General features: G+C 39.6%; 1 protein-coding gene across 1 annotated transcript in view; it reads left to right on the top strand.

Moving 5' to 3' along the window:
* Positions 1–17,415, top strand: part of SCP2 (sterol carrier protein 2) — a 112,044-nt gene that overhangs the window by 70,521 nt on the left and 24,108 nt on the right. The window contains exon 12 of the mRNA XM_078073140.1: positions 10,571–10,724. Within this exon, the coding sequence (XP_077929266.1) occupies positions 10,571–10,724 (154 nt within the window). The remainder of the gene's footprint in view (positions 1–10,570; positions 10,725–17,415) is intronic.

The following is a 17,415-nucleotide window of genomic DNA, read 5'->3' as shown; positions in this document are numbered from 1 at the left end:
TTCCTTCTTACCCTTAGTTCTATTCCTCAGAGTCAACCTCTTTTACTATTACTATTACTATACAACCTTTTGTGTTTTTTTTTTTTAAAGATTTTATTTATTTGACAGAGAGAGAGAGACAGTGAGAGAGTGAACACAAGCAGGGGGAGTGGGAGAGGGAGAAGCAGGCTCTCCACCAAGCAGGGAGCCCAATGCGGGGCTTGATCCCAGGACCCTGGGATCATGACCTGAGCCAAAGGCAGACGCCTAACGACTGAGCCACCCAGGTGCCCCTATATACAACTTTTCTATATGTATGTGTCATATATGTATATTTACCACATTGTAGACAGCTTTCTTTACTTACATCTTAAAAATCTTTTTATATTATCACTTAGAGATATTGTTTATTCTTTTTTAATGCCTGCACAGTATTCTCATTATAAGAAATTTACCTAACCATACCTAGCAGACATATATGTGGTATCAATTTTGCTATTATAAACAATGCTGCAATAAGCATCCTCGTGTCTTTGCATACTTTTGCGTGTATACTCAAGATAAGTTCAAAACAATGGACTTACTATGTCAAAGGATAGTATATCTTTAAAAACTGGTAGACATTGCCAAATTTTTTTCAAAAAAGACAATGTATATTCCCAACAATAGAGTATGACAGTACTTTTTAAGAAAAATAATATAATATTTTATTAGTCAAATTAGTAAGGTTTTGTTTTTTTTTTTAGATTTTATTTGTTTATTTGAGAGAGAGAGAGAGAGAGCTTGAGCATGAGCAGGGGGAGGGGCAAAAGGAGAGGGAGAAGCAGACACCCCGCTGAGCAGGAAGCCTAATGAAGGGCTCCATCCCAGGACCCTGAGATTGTGATCTGGGCTGAAGGCAGACAGTTAACTGACTGAGCCACTCAAACACCCCAAGAGTACTTCTCTTTTAATAATCTTGTCAACATTAGATTCTTTTATCAAATGTAAACAATTTTGTCAGTCTTGGCCAGGTTGTCTAGTTCTTTCCCCTGGCCTGAAAGGCTAACCTAAAACACCACAGGAAGATAGAATTTACTCAACTTTTAAATACTTCAAAGAATGTCACACCTTCTGTAGTATCCTTTGAAAACACTTTCCAGTATTTTATTTATTTATATATTTTTGTTGTTGTTTTTTAAGTAGGCTACATGCCCAGCATGGACCCCAGTATGGGGCTTGAACTCACAACCCTGAGATCAAGACCTGAGCTAAGATCAGGAGTCTGATGCTCAACCAACGGAGCCACCCAGGCACCCTTTCCAGTATTTTAGTCTACACTGTTGGTAACATTTTCCTGTTATCATCAGTCATTAGGGATTATGTTTAATGGTGGGGTAGCATTTTGGGGGAAAAATTTACGGATCTTGCTGATTTGATTAGTAGCCTGAATAGGGATGAGGAATTATTGAATTGCAAATGTTTACTTGCTACATATTGAGGATTTGGATATACTTCAAATAAATCTGACACATGGCCATTAGCTGTAGTCCAAGAAAGAATTCAGACTCCTGGAAAATATATTAGAATGACAGCTCTGAGTGGTTTAAATATTTTTCCCTGGTTACTTGGATAACAAATTGCAATAGGATTCTAAGAAAATCAGAAAATGGTCAAGTGCTTCCAAAACATACTAACTTATGATGGGGTGGGGACAGTGTAAGGTTCTCTTCTACAAATGGTGTTAGTTTAATTGTAAGATATTGCTACTTTGGTGTGAACTCAGTATTGGGAAATTAGCTTTAAAATTAAAGCTTCATGATATGGTTTCCAATTTTAACTTGTCCAGATCTGGATAAAAAAAATCTTCTAGTTGCCGTAACAGTACCTATAATAGAAAAAAAAAAAGATAGATTTAAGTATTTGAAGTGAATATTTTGTTAATTGTTGGTTTAAAATCATGAATTCCTTTTAGATTTTTCTTTCTTTTTTAAAATTTATTTATTTGAGAGAGAGAGAGCGGGGGAGGGGGTGTAGGGGGGGACAGAGGGAGGAGAGGGAGAGAGAGTCTCAAACAGGCTCTGCACTCAGTGTGGACCCTGATGCAGGGCTTGATCTCATAACCCTGAGATCACAACCTGAGCTGAAACCAAGAGTCGGATGCTTAACCGACTGTGCCACCCAGGCGCCTCCCTTTTAGATTTTTCAATTAGGAAAATCACATTAAAACTTAGATTTTTTAATTGTTAGCATCCATATAATAGTTTCATATTTTATTTCAATTTTTAATGTGCTTTCGTATATATTGCATTAATGCTTACTGAACTGTTTAAAATGAATAAATAAAATTTGACTTTATCTTATTATTAGCTATCTCTGATTTTTGAAAATGCATATTAATGTTTTTGATTTGCTGAAAGGCCACGAAAGTGATTTGAGATACAGCTCCTTACAAGGGACTGTTGTTTTGAAGCTGGAAGATGGTTATTTAGTTTGGCCTTTTGTGCCAATTAAGCCTGGCATTTAGTGCCTTTCCAGTATGGCTTCAACCTAGTTTTAGATCCTGATCTTTCATTTTTCAGTCCATGAAAGTTCAGCAAATGCTTATTGTGTGCCCACTTTATCATGAGGTGATCTAAGTAATTGGTTCTCTTTTTTATTTTTAATTTATTTTTAAAAAAGATTTTATTTATTTATTTGAGAGAGAGAAAGCACAAGCCAGGAGGGGGCGGGCAGAGGGAGAAGCAGACTCCTCACTGAGCAGGGAGCCTGATGCGGGGCTCAATCACAGGACCCTGGGATCATGACCTAAGCTGAAGGCAGATGCTTAACCAACTGAGCCCCCCCAAGCGCCTGTGTAATTGGTTCTCAAATATAGTGTCTAATGATGTACTGATTCAGAATCTCCTGTAGCTTTTATTTTAAAAAATATATATTTTATTTATATGCCAGAGAGAGAGAGAGAGCGTGCACAAGCAGGGAGAGTGGTAGACAGAGGGAAAAGCAGGCTCCCTGCTGAGCAAGCAGCCCGATGCAGGACTCGATCCCAGGACCCTGGGAGTATGACCTGAGCCGAAGGCAGATGCTTAACTGACTGAGCCACCCAGGCGTACAAGAGGCAGATAATGTGATAATGCAAATAGTTATTGTACAAGGCAGAATGCACAAATTCAGGCAAAGTATAAACCAGAACTATGAGGAGAAGAAAAAGGGAAAGAAAAGTGGCGGGGTGAAGATTTACTAATTGCCTACCACCGGCCAGGTTTTGTGCTAGCATTTATATCTAGCTGGGTTTTGGGTGAAACCAAAATGTTTAAATGTTTAAATTAAAATGGACTGTTTCCTTCCCAGACAACTTTAGTTCCTTGTCACTGCTGCAGACTCTATCTTTGATATTTTCTGAATAACAACAACAGCAAATATTTACACAGTGCTAAGTGCTGGGCACTGTTCTAAGTATTCTTCATTTAATTCTCATGTCTATTTTTGTATTTTATAAAAGTGGAAAATAAAAGCACAGAGTAACTTGCCCAAAGTCACCAAACTAGTGGCAAAGCTAGGATTCAAACCTAGGCAATGTATTTCTAGAGTCCAAGCTCTTAACCACTATACTCACTAAAATGATTTTTTCTCGGGGCGCCCGAGCCCCGCATCAGGCTCCCTGCTCGTCAGGAAGCCTGCTTCTCCCTCTCCCCCTGCTTGTGTTCCCTCTCTCGCCGTGTCTCTATCTGTCAAATAAATAAATAAAATCTTAAAAAATAAATAAATAAAATGCTTTTTTCTCAGGAGAAATGCCCATCTTCAAGGTCCATCTCAAGTGTTACCTGCCTTATGAAGCTTTCCCTAATTTCTTCATCCTTTCCATAGATTGAATTATTCTTTCCCTTTTCTGAACTCGTTATACTTTCAATCAGTACTTCTTTTTTGACATTTATACTTATAGTATATATTGTAATTATTTGTGGCTTAAAAAGAAAAAATATCTGCATTTGACTAAAATGCCTGTAAAGGCAGAATCCGTATTTCCTTAGTCTCTGTACCCTGAACAGTGCTCAGTACAAGAGTCTGCACATATAAAGGGGATGGCTGATTAAATTTTTGTTCCTTTAACATCTGAAAAGTGGTATGGGGCAGAGGGGATAAACTTGTCTAGTGTGGGAAGAATTAGGAAAAATTCATGGGAAGCTAGATTTGGGGCTGATACAGAAAATTAACTGTCGAACATGGCTTCTCAGAAGTGTAGTAGGTTGCTTCCTGATAGCGTGCGTTGCCTGTCACAGAGGCTGTGTATGAAAAATACAAGTTAACAACCCGATGGCAGTGTTGTGAGGGCAATTGCCCATTTGTTGGGGCCTGAGATTCGATGAACTCTTCGATCCTTTCTAATTCAAAGATGTTCTGATCCCGCAAGGTGATATAATTATTTCTCCTACTGAATTCACATTGTTCTTGATGTTTTTAATGGTACACATATTATTCTATCATGTGATTTTTGTTTACATGTTCTAATACCTTTTTAGGTATTATAAAGTTAGGTTGTAAAGATTTGGGTGAAAATGAAATGAGAGTAGATGGAATCTGAGCCGGGAGACCTAGCATATTCAAACTATGGCTTGCCCCTTCTACTCTGTAAAAGGTCACTGAAAGAAATACATCCTAGGATGATGACTGGCAAGACCTAAATCTAATACTGACTCTAAAAAGTCAGTAAGTCAGTAAAGCCTAAATAGCTTTTTGTTGTGTTTTTGTTGTTTTGTTTTGTTGGTGCAAAATGGTGGTTTTATTAAAGCATGGGGGTAGGACCCGTGGGCAGAAAGAGCAGCTGCCCTAAATAGCTTTTTACCAAAGCATCTATTTTAGCCTCTCGTCATGTCCTATAGGCCACCTATCCTCATTCCCATTGCCCAGAATTTTGCATTTTTGCCACTGGGATTGAGGAAAGTTAAGTTTTATCATTAGATTCTAATGAATACTCTCCAGTGCCAGGGGAAATGGAACCCAAGTGAGAGTGTTTACTCTTGATACCTGTTGGCAGGTAGAGATAGCTAGGAGCAGCTCCTGGCTTTTATTGCACTTGCTAAGTAAAAGTAACGGAGAAGGAAGATCATGCCTATATATCTCATATTTTATTTTATTATCTTAATGGCTTTATTGAGGTAAAATCAACATATAATCAACTGATTTTAAAATGTAAAGTTTAATAAGTTCTGACATACATGTATATATATCTGTGAAACCATCACCATACTCGATAGTAAACATATCCATGAACCAGAAGTTTCTTCATATATACTTCTCTGTAATCCCTCCCTCTCATTACTCCTCACCCCTCATCCCAAAGCAGCCACTGATCTTGCTTTCTGTCACTGTAGATTAATTTGCATTTTCTAGGATTTTATAAAATGGAACCCTATAGTATGTATTCTCTGTTCTTGTCTGCCTGAGATTTATTTATTTTTGCGTGAATCAATAGGTCATTCCTTTATATTACTGAGTAGTAGTTCATTGTATGGATATATCACAATTTATTGTTGATGGGTATTTGGGTTGTTTATAGTTTTTGGCTACTATAAATAAAGCTACTATGAACTGTGAACATTCATGTATAAATCTTTGTATGAACATTTGATGTCTCTTGAGTAAACAGCTAGGAGTGGAATGACTGGATCATACACTAGGTATGTGTTTAACTTTTTTTTTTTTAAGTTTTTATTTAAATTCTGGTTAGTTACCATACATGTAATACAATTTAGTGATTCAACACTTCCATACAACATCTGGTGGTCATGAGGATAAGTGCACTCCTTAATCCCCATCACCTATTTAACCCATTTCCCCCCACCCACCTCCCTTCTGATAACCATCAGTGTGTTCTCTATAGTTAAGAGTCTGTTTTTTGGTTTGCCTCTCTCTTTTTTTCCCCCTATGATCATTTGTTTTGTTTCTTAAATTCTACATATGAGTGAAATCATATGGTATTTGTCTTTCTCTGACTTATTTCACTTAGCATAATACTCTCTAGCTCCAGCCACGTCATTGCAAATGGCAAGATTTAATTCTTTTTGATGGCCAAGTAATATTCCATTGTGTGTGTATGTATACACACATACACACACACATATATACATATACACACCATATATATATATATATATATATATATATATATTATACACACACACACACACACACACACACACCACATCTTCTTTATCCATTTATCAGTCAGTGGTCATTTGGGCTCTTTCCATAATTTGGCTTTTGAGTGGTCATACTGTTTTACATTCCCACTAGCGGTGTGTGAGAGTTCTTGTTCCTCCACATCTTCATCAGCACTTGGTATGGTCAGTCTTTAATTTTAGACATTCTAACCAGTGTGGAGTGGCATCTCCTTGTGGTTTTAATTTACATTTTCTTTTTTTTTTTTAATAAAGATTTTATTTATTTATTTGACAGAGAGACATAGCAAGAGCAGGAACACAAGCAGGGGGAGTGGGAGAGGGAGAAGCAGACTTCCTGCTGAGTAGGGAGCCCGATGCGGGGCTCAATCCCAGGACCCTGGGATCATGACCTGGGCTGAAGGCAGATGCTTAACAACTGAGCCACCCAGGCGCCCCTAATTTGCATTTTCTTAATGACTAATGATGTTGAGTGTTTTTTCAAGTGCTTATTTGCTATTTGTATATCTTCTTCTGAAGAGTCTATTAAAATCTTTTGCCTATTTTGGGACACAATTGGTTGTTCTTTTTTTTTTTTAAGATTTTATTTATTTATTTGAGAGAGAGAGTACAAGCAGAGGGGAGGGGCAGAGGGAGAGGGAGAAACAGACTCCTTGCTGATCAGGGAGCCCTATGTGGGGCTCAATCCCAGGATGGATGGCTCAGTTGTTAAGCGTCTGCCTTCGGCTCAGGTCATGACCCCAGGGTCCTGGGATCAAGCCCCGAGTCGGGCTCCCTGCTCAGCAGGAAGCCTGCTTCTCCCTCTCTCACTCCCCCTGCTTGTGTTCCCTCTCTCGCTGTGTCTCTCTCTGTCAAATAAATAAATAAAATCTTAAAAAAGAAAAAATGAAAAAAAAGAAATCAATAAGCTGATTCTAAAATTTCTATGGAAATGCAAAGGAGCTAGACTAGCCAAACAACTCTGAAAAAGAAGAATAAAGTTGAGAGCCAAGGCGACCTAATTTCCAGAACTATTATAAAACTACAATAATCAAAACAGTATAGTATTCATGTAAAGACAGACAAATAGATTACTGAACAGAAAAGAGAGTCCAGATATAATGCCCACATATTTATGAACAGTTGATTTTTGACAAAGGCAATGCTATGGAGAAAATATAACTTTTCTAACAAATGGCACTATAACTGGAAATACATTAAGTAAAAAATGGACTTGGATCCATACTTTGTGCCATACACAAAAATTAATTCAAAATGGGTTATAGATCTAAATGTAAAATTTAAAGTATAAAACATCTATGAGAAAACACAGGAAAAGGTCTTGGTGATCCTGGATTAGATAGAGATTGCTTAGATACAAAACCAGAAGTAAATCCATAAAAGAACAAACAAATAAGTGGGAGTTAATAAAAATAAAAAACTTCTGCTCTTCAAAAGATGCTGCTAAAGGAATGAAAGGAAGTCACAGACTAGGAGAAGACTTTTGCAAAGCATGTATCTGATAAAGAACTTAGATACATAATATATCAAGAACTTTCAAAACTCAATAAAAATGGTTAGGTTTGAGTCTGTCTTGTTATTTGTGTTCTCTTTGTTCCTGCTATTTGTTATTCCCTTCTACATTTTTTTTTTCCAGCCTTCTTTTGGATTTCTTTTTATGACTCCATTTTATTTCTATCTTATTTAAAGAGATTTAAATAATTAAAAAAAAGACCCCGGGGCGCCTGGGTGGCTCGGTTGTTAGGCATCTGCCTTCCACTCAGGTCATGATCTCCCCATCCTGGGATCGAGCCCCACATCGGGCTCCTGGCTCAGAGGGGAATCTGCTTCTCCCTCTCCCTCTCCCTCTGCCTCTCCCTCTGCTTGTGCTCTCTCTGTCTCTCTCTCTCTCAAAATGAATAAATAAAATCTTTTAATAAAAAAAAAAGAAAGACCCCCTTATCCATTTACCCATGTAGTTACCACTTCCAGTGCTCTTCATTTCTTTGTGTAGATCCTTTTTTCCATCTGCTACCATTTTCCTTCTCTGTAACAGACTTCCTTTTTAACATTTCTACAGTGTGAGTGTTGCAGTATCGTAATGAAATCTTTCAGCTTTGTATGTCTAAAAATGTCTTTATATTACTTTTGGTTTTGAAATATATTTTGTATTTGATAGCATTCTGGGTTGATAACTTTTAGAGGGAAAAACTGCTCTTACATAAATACGCATCCTTTAGTGCATGCTGAGTCCATTAAAGCTTTTTGTTCTCCAAACTCAGCAAACCTTTTCTTTCTCAAAAAACCAGGCTCTGATAGTAGAAGACCATGCTTTTTTTTTTTTTTTAATGTTGTTTATGCTAAGGCCTTTAGATAGCTAATGTAAACTAAAGCTGAATTATGACTTCTTTGTACTTGGCTGTCTTTATGGTATAAGGAAGAGTGATGGGTTCAAGGAAGCAGGAGAAGGAAAAGACCTCAGGTAGTATCTCAAGATGTTTTTCCCTGTAGTTTTTCCATCCTGAGGTTTTCCATTGCACTTAGTACTTACTTTATTAGCACTTTATATTACGCTGTCAATTCTTTATATATTTAATACTTAGTGGAGTGCTTGGTACATATTTGGATGGTTTATTTTCAGTAGCAACCAGACTATATGTAGTGGAGTCCCAGGCTAATGCTTTCGTAACTGCCAAACAGTGCTTAAGATATATATTCTGTAAATACATACATGCTGCTTGGAACTAAGAAGTGGCAGTTAAATTTCTTGAGGAGGTTGGGGTTTGTTAAATAACAAAAATTCAACTGAGTAAATTTTAAAGACCTAATTTGGCTTTAATAAATGATTCGTGAATTGAGCAACATCCCATTTAGCAAGTAGAGGGGAGGCTCTGAAGGGTTGTACAAAATGGAAGGCTTTTATAGGTGGGAGGGGCAAAAAAGTTATTAGCAAAAGAAAAGGATTGCTCCAGGCAAGGCTGCTTTTGCTTAGGTGGAAAAGCAAGGGGTCTTATCATGCAGTTTACCTCATATTTGGGGGATGCAGAGGGCCCAGATGGCAGACTCAGTGGCACTGATCAAAAAATTCCTGACTAGTTAAGACTGCATTTCTTTCTAAGATTTTATTTATTTATTTGACAGAGAGAGACACAGCGAGAGAGGGAACACAAGCAGGGGGAGTGAGAGAGGGAGAAGCAGGCTTCCTGATGAGCAGGGAGCCTGATGTGGGTCTGGATCCCAGGACCCTCGGATCATGACCTGAGCCGAAGGCAGACTATTAACAACTGAGCCACCCAGGTGCCCCTTAAGACTGCATTTCTGAGGGAGGTTGAAACTACAATAAGATGAGGATTTAAGCCTCGGTTTGGGAACTTGGTCTAAATGACACCATTTTGGACCTGTGGTTTTCTTTTTAACAGGTTCATAAGTAGGAAATTGTCACAGGTACTCAGGAATCAGAAGTGGTGGAAGAACAGACATTGTAGGTAGACCTGCATAGCTCTGCCTCCACGATGGTGGAACCAGTCTATCCTGTTAGAACATTCTTAACTCAGGTATCCTTGAATAGCTGGTCTGGTAGAAAGAAAAACAAATGTAAATCAGGAGACCGGGGTTCTATTATCAACTCTAGATTAGCCTGCTTTGTGACCATTCACGAATTAGTTAATCTTACACTTTCTCAGTCTGACATTATTAAATTCTTTCCAGCTCTAAAAACCTTTGGTTTTATTATCCAGGGGATAAATGCTATTCTTATGAAAATCCATTCTTGTTGAGAACTCTTTGGGGAAAATCATAGGAAAATTCCCCATACTAGCTAAACTTTTTAGGGAAAGTGAACTCCCAAATCCTAGATTATTTTCTTTTGATACATTAAAAATGGTAAAATTAGTGAAATTACTTTTATGCCATTTTGCCAGAGAACTGTATGTTCAGTGTTTTGTTTTTCAACATTTCCAAAAAATGACAGGTTGGAATTTTAAAGAGTGCAGGGAATTTCTTAAGCCTGAATATTGTCTAAATACAGACTTAGGAGGGAAAAAAAAAAAACTGGCTGCAGAAACCCTCATGGTTTTTAAGAGAAGTTATTATTTATGCAAACATTGTCTTGGCTTAATTAAATATTTTAATTAAAAGTTACGATTCAGTGTAAGCCCTTGTCTGGCTTGAGAAAGCTGGTTGGGGCAGCTTTCTTTCTTTCTTTCTTTCTTTTTTAAGATTTTATTTATTTATTTGACAGAGAGAGACAGGGAGAGAGGGAACACAAGCAGGGGGAGTGGAGAGGGAGAAGCAGGCTTCCCGCGGAGCAGGGAGCCCGATGCGGGGCTCGATCCCAGGACCCTGGGATCATGACCTGAGCCGAAGGCAGACGCTTAACGACTGAGCCACCCAGGCGCCCCTGGGGCAGCTTTCAATAGCAGTGGAACTTGACTGCTCTGTGTTCGATTTGTTAGGTCTGGCTCAGTGCGCCGAACTCTGCTGGCAGCTGAGAGGGGAAGCCGGAAAAAGGCAAGTTCCTGGTGCAAAGGTTGCTCTGCAGCATAATTTAGGCATTGGAGGAGCTGTGGTTGTGACGATCTACAAGATGGGTTTTCCTGAAGCTGCCAGGTGAGTGGCATTCTGGGTTTTGTCTGTTAATGAATCCTGACTTTTCGCAGCTGATGACGTTGTACAAGTATCAAGTCCAAATTTTATTGTCTTAGTAAATATCCAGTTACTTCGCTTTGGTAGCCTGGCTTTAAAACCTTTAAACTGGCAATTAGCTTTTAAACCTAACCAGCCTTAGGAAAATTGTGTTCAAAAAGGAGGCAGCATAGGGGCTCCTGGGTGGCTCAGTGGCTTAAGGGAGGGACTCTTGATCTTGATCTGAGCTCCAGGGTGGTGAGTTCAAGCTCCGCGTTGAGCTCCGTGCTGGTTGTGGAGCCTACTTAAAAAAAGAAAGGGGCAGGGCGCCTGGGTGGCTCAGTTGTTGAGCAACTGCCTTCGGCTCAGGTCATGATCCCAGGGTCCTGGGATCGAGCCCCACATCGGGCTCTCTGCTCAGCAGGAAGCCTGCCTCTCCCTCTCCCACTCCCCCTGCTTGTGTTCCCTCTCTCAGTGTGTCTCTCTCTGTCAAATAAATAAGTAAAATCTTAAAAAAAAAGAAAGAAAGAAAGAGGCAGCATAGTCAAGAGTGCTGACCTAAAACTACTTGTCTTAGACGTGCCAACCGGAGTGATTTTAATTTAGGCAAGTTCACTTTTTTGGTTTTCTTTCTCAAAATTGCTTTCTCCCTGAATAGCCTCCCAAGCTTCTGAGGTTGTTTGGAGAAAGTTATCAAATATGCTACTTGGCTCTCTGCACGTGTATGTTTCTGAATGCCCTTCGGCCCTCACTGCTGCTAGAATCCCTTTTATTTGTCTCTTGCTCATTTTCTTCCTGTCCTTACCAAATGCCTGTGCTCCTCAAATCTACAAGCGCTTTCTGTTCCAAGCCTTTCAGGATCCCTGAACTTCTTGCTCTTGTCTCAGAAGTGCTCATTCATCCTCCCCATAGACAAAAAGTCCCTCTTCCTTTCCAAGGTGTGGCTGTAGTCTTCACATGCTTTTGTTTCCAACCACGTTCTGTAACTTTGTTCCAAGTATACCCTCTCCCTTTTGGATCTTTTCATCTTTGCTTTTCTGTTAACTCCTTTCCTTCTGTTGCAAACATGGTCAGGTCTTACATATGATAAAAATTTTTCTTCTTGCCTTATTTTCTGTTGTGATGAGCCTTTTATACTGGGCCGGCCTTTTTTTTTTTTTTTTGGCCCATGCTAAAATATCTATCTTATGGTCTAGTTTTTGTCCTCACCACAGAGGTCAGGTAAGGCTACTAGTGATGTGATTATGAAATGTCCCTGTCCTTGTTTTCTGTTCTTGTTCTCTTTAACCTTGCTGTAGCTGTCAACACTAATTGGCTCCCTTTTTTCTCCTGAAATTCTTGGTAATTATTTATTTTTTTTTTCACACTTTTGGTTCCACAAAGGATATGTGACACACTTTTCAGAATCCATTATATTCTTATGTTTTACAAGCTCTAGAGTCTCTTCTGTCTGTCCTTTCACTTTTCTTTCCCTGCCTGGAATATCATTTCTATTGTGAAAATTCTATCATTGAAGGCCCATCTCTGGTATCATCTCCCTTTAAATATCCACACACTTTGTACCTCTTGGACTCATATCCAGTTTTGGCTTAGTATATCTACATTTTTATTCCCCTTATATGAAATCATTGAGGCCTAAGGCTGTAGTGACTTCTCTCCACCCTTGTAAGAATCTCTGACATAAAGAGTGAATGTTCCTTGAATTGAATCAAATAAAAAGTTGTTAAAATGTTGAATTTTCCAGTTTCCTCCTAAAGGTGATCACCAATCTGTACCATCTTCTAGAATTTCATCCAGCTCATATTTGACATTAAAAACCCTCGGTAGAAGCCAAACTATAAAGAGCTACTGGAGTCAGCATATTAGTATAGTATCTAATTTGCTCAGATTAGAAGTTTATGAATTTGGGACAATACATTCTGGGAGATTGATTTGGTTCAAAATACGTACAGTGTTATTTGTGGGAGGGCAGAAGTATGAAAAAAATCCAGATGATATACAGGTTTCCCCTGCTATCCAAAAGTAGAACATTCCTTTGAAATTTTTCTTAAGCCAAAATGGTGTAAGGCGAAGAAGCAACTACCATTAACTTATATGGAAAAATTCTTGAGTGTTTCCCAGACCTCCAGAATAACCTCTTTTATGCTTTTCTGATACCTTAGGACACATCTTGCTAACGGATGCACAAAATAAATTGAGATAAAGCACAGATGCTCACAGGCACAGTTCAAAGCTGTGGCTCCCTGCTGAGTGTAGTTCTTGGGGAGGGAACTTGGGGGAGGTGCCACTCTCCATCTGCACCCTGCCTCTAAAATGGCTTGCTGCAAAACAAACGGTGAACGCTATTATCTCTTTTTACCTTTTTTTTTTTTAAAGATTTTATTTATTTATTTGAGAGAGAGAATGAGTTAGAGAGAGCATGAGAGGGGGGAGGGTCAGAGGGAGAAGCAGACTCCCTGCTCAGCAGGCAGCCCGATGCAGGACTCGATCCCGGGACTCCAGGATCATGACCTGAGCCAAAGGCAGTCGTTTAACCAACTGAGCCACCCAGGCGCCCCTACCTTTTTTTTTTTTTAAAACCAAAATCCTCTTTGGATTTCTTTTGGCTAGTAAAAACAGGTACTAGTGTAGGCCTTTCGTAGAAGCAAAGTGGTGTAACGTGAACTTTTGAAAAGCAGGGATATCTGGATACCAGGGTCCTGGGATCAAGCCCCGCACCGGGCTCCCTGCTCAGCGGGAAGCCTGCTTTATCCCCTCCCACTCCCCCTGCTTGTGTTCCCTCTCTCCCTGTGTCTCTCTCTGTCAAATAAATAAATAAAATCTTAAAAAAAAAAAAAAAGGAAAAGCAGGGATACCTGTATGAATGACTAATAAGAATTAATGACTAATAAGAAAATACTGAGGGTGTTATTGATAGTCTTAGTGATACGGCATAACTCACTACAAAGGCCAAAGTTGGGAAAATGATTCTGAATCTAATGGTACAAATATAGTTTTAAAGCAAGGTTGTGGTTTTGTTTTGAACAAGGTCATTTTAAGGTACTCTTTCAGGGTTCCCAGACCCCGTTCCAACATGGGGAATGGGAGTTCCCACAACCTGTCCCTAGACACCAAGCAATTCTCAGACACCAGTAGATCTGAATTCATCTCAGTTCTGACACTATCTACCCAGAGAGAGCATCAGATTCCACAGCTTAAGGGTTCAGTCCCACAAGACCGGCCCCCTCCCACCATTTCAGATGCGACACAAACCTCAGACTGTGCTTCTGACCAACTGGCTACAGGTTGGAGGTTCCAATGACCTCCTCCTTAGGTTTGACTAATTTGCTAGAGTGGCTCAAAGAACCCAGAAAAACACTTACTTATGTTTTGCCAGTTTATTAAAGGACATGATAAAGTGTACAAATCAATAATAAGATGAAGAGATACATTGGGTGAGGTCCCAAACAAAGGAGCTTGGGGCCTGGCTTGGTGGTATGAGGAAAGGTTCTGGTTTTCTAAGTGTGGAAGCTCTGTGAAAAGGACCAGAAATCTGTCCTGTTGGATTTTTATGGAGGCTTCAGTGCATAATATTATTGACCAAGCCATTGGCTATTGGTTCATCAACCTCCAGCTCCTCTCCCCTCCCTGGTGGTAGTGATGTGTGGTGGTGGGGTCTATAAGTCACCTTCAATAATAACAAGACACTCATTTCACCTTTATGGCTTTGCAACATTTTCAGGAACTGTGGATGGAAGACCAAATCTATCTGAGAAATATATTTTAGTCATCTGAATGACCAAATAATATTTCTTATAAGTCATTATACTGCTGGTAACCATTGCATATAATCTGATTTACTTAGTTTTTTATTTAGCTAACTTTGATGGAGCAACTGCTACACGCTTAGGCCCCCCCAAGTACGGTCCTCTGTGTATGTGGGGAAGGCAGACATAGTTTTTTCAAAACGCTGTTGAAGCCCAAAGGAAGAAATTACTATGAAGAAGGTAAATTTAAACCAGATGACTAGGATTGCCCAGCAGAAAGGTAGAGGGAAGGGTATTCCAGGCACAGAGATTTGAGATAGAGGGTTTGGTGAGTGGTTTGCACTGTGTGGATACAGAGTAGATTATTTTGTGTGTGCCTTGGTAGATGGGCAGAGTCAGCAGTGTGGTGGTGACAGGAGATCCAGTTGTAACTATTGAATTATGGTTTTGAAACCTTCAAATCCTCTACTCAGGAGTTTGGAACTGAGCCCACAGAATGAGTTTTATCAAAAAATCATGTGGTTATATTGCCCTTTAAGCAGATCAGTCTGGGATTACTTTGAATTGAATGGTGGAGGAACCAGAGGCCAGGAATCCTTAGGAGGCAGTTGTTAGCAGTGTGGAGAAGAAATGTTCAGTGCTGCAGTAGGAAGTGAGAAAATGAGGAGGAGAGGTCATATTTAAGAGCTGTGACCAGTTGCATTTAATTTATAGTTAAGCTTTTCTTTCCTTTAATTTAGATCACTTTTGAACAGTATTTTTTTTTTTTTCTGTTACTACTTTTTGATTTTGAGCTGTTTCTTGGATAAATTGAGGCCTGCTGTCTTAGTCTGTTCAAGTTGCTATAACAAAATTTGTCCTCGGCCCCTCAAATTCATGTCTTTCTCATGTCATCACCTCAAAATGTCATTTCTCTCTCCTCTTCACTCTTTCACTACAATCTGACTTCTACCTTCCCTCACTTCTTCAAATTGTTTTTGTCAGAGTCACCTGTACTCTCCATGGTACAAAATCCAGTGGGTATTTGACCTTTGGCAGCAGTGGACATAGTTTATTCCTCTCTCCCAGATTCTTCTCCCTTCTCAGCTTCTGCAACACCATGCTCTTCTGGTTTTTCCTTTTGTATCATTGGCTGCTGCTTCCTCTTTCAATAATGGAGTTCCATAGGAGTTCCATGTTGTCCCCATCTGGGTCCCAGCCACCACCAGCCTGCTTGTGGTATGTCAGAGGAATTACCTAACACCCTCCTCTTCCTTAGACCCCTCAAGTTTCTGTCTGTATCTAACACTTGAGGCTCTGGAGCCTTTACCAGTCATGCTATCACTTTTTACCATGGGCTACAGGCTCTGCTAGGTGCCCTCTCCTCCCCAGGATTCTGTTTAATTATGCAGAGTCATTGGCCCTCTCCACCTTTTTCCTACCTCCCCACCAGAGGTGCATAGAGGTAAAGTTATTTACTCAGAATCATATAGTTAGTGAGTGGAGGAAGCCCTTGGGATTCAAACCCAGGCCTTTGTAGCTATAAAGACTATGTTCCTTCTGCTACATCAGGTCATTTATCTATAGTTGTTCCCTAACTATCAAACAACCAATAGCAAATGGTTGTTAAATTCATCTCTGTGTCACAGGTAAAATATAAATCTTGAGTCCAACCTCTGCTTATGATTCTGTTCTAATCACCATCATCTCTTACCTGGACTACTGCAGTAGCCTCTTCACCAGTCTCCCTGCTTCCCTATTTTGCAGCCTTACAATTTTCCAGCTGGAAATTTATATATTAAAACATATAAATCAGGGGTGCCTGGGTGGCTCAGTCGTTAAGCGTCTGCCTTTGGCTCAGGTCATGATTCCAGGTCCTGGGATCGAGCCCCACATCGGGCTCCCTGCTCGGGGGGAAGCCTGCTTCTCCCTCTCCCATTCCCCCTGTTTGTATTCCCTCTCTCGCTGTGTCTCTCTCTGTCAAATAAATAAATAAAATCTTTAAAAAAAAAAAGAACATATAAATTGGATCTTGCTACTCTGTAGCTTATACCATACAGTTCTTCTCATTATACTTAAAACCCAAACTCCTAACCATAATCTCTAAAGCTCCTTATTATCTTGCTCTACATGTTTCTGTGACCTTGGATCCTTTACTTCTCTGCTCTGCGCCAGTCATAGTGGCCTTCTTATAGTTCCTTTAACTGCCAAGTTAGTTTTTTCCTCAAGTGTTTTTATACTGGAAGTTTAGAACTGGCTTCCCCACCTAAATCTTTACATGGCTAGCTCATTTGCATAATTTAAGACCTAATTTAAATATCACCTCCTCAGAGAGGCCTCTCTGACCAGGCTATCTAAAATAGAACACCCGGGGCGCCTGGGTGACTCAGTCATTAAGCATCTGCCTTCAGCTCAGGTCATGGTCCCAAGGTCCTGGGTTCGAGCTCCGCATCGGGCTCCCTGCTCAGCAGAAGCCTGCTTCTCCCTCCCCCACTCCCCCTGCTTGTGTTCCCTCTCTCGCTGTGTCTCTCTCTGTCAAATAAATAAATAAAATCTTTAAAAAAAAATGAAATAGAACACCCTAGGGGAATGGAAGGAAAAATAAAATAAGACAAAATCAGGGGGAGACAAACCAAAAGAGACTCTTAACTCTAGGAAACAAACTGAGGGTTGCTAGAGGAGAGATCGGTGGGGGGATGGGGTAACTGGGTGATGGGCATTAAGGAGGGCACGTGATGTAATGAGCACTGGGTGTTATATGCAACTGATGAATCACTGAACTCTACCTCTAAAATTAATAATACACTAGATGTTAATTTAAATAAAATAATAAAATAGAATACCCAACACACACATATACTTTCTCTGTATCCTTTCAACCTGCCTTATTTTCTTCATTTTTTTAAAAGATTTTATTTATTTGTTTATTTGAGAGAGAGAAAGAGAATGAG

The sequence above is a fragment of the Halichoerus grypus genome, chromosome 5 (assembly GCF_964656455.1).
Source record: "Halichoerus grypus chromosome 5, mHalGry1.hap1.1, whole genome shotgun sequence".
NCBI lineage: Eukaryota > Metazoa > Chordata > Mammalia > Carnivora > Phocidae > Halichoerus > Halichoerus grypus.
The sequence above is the reverse complement of the archived record's forward strand: the minus strand, read 5'-3'. Positions and strand labels throughout refer to the sequence as shown.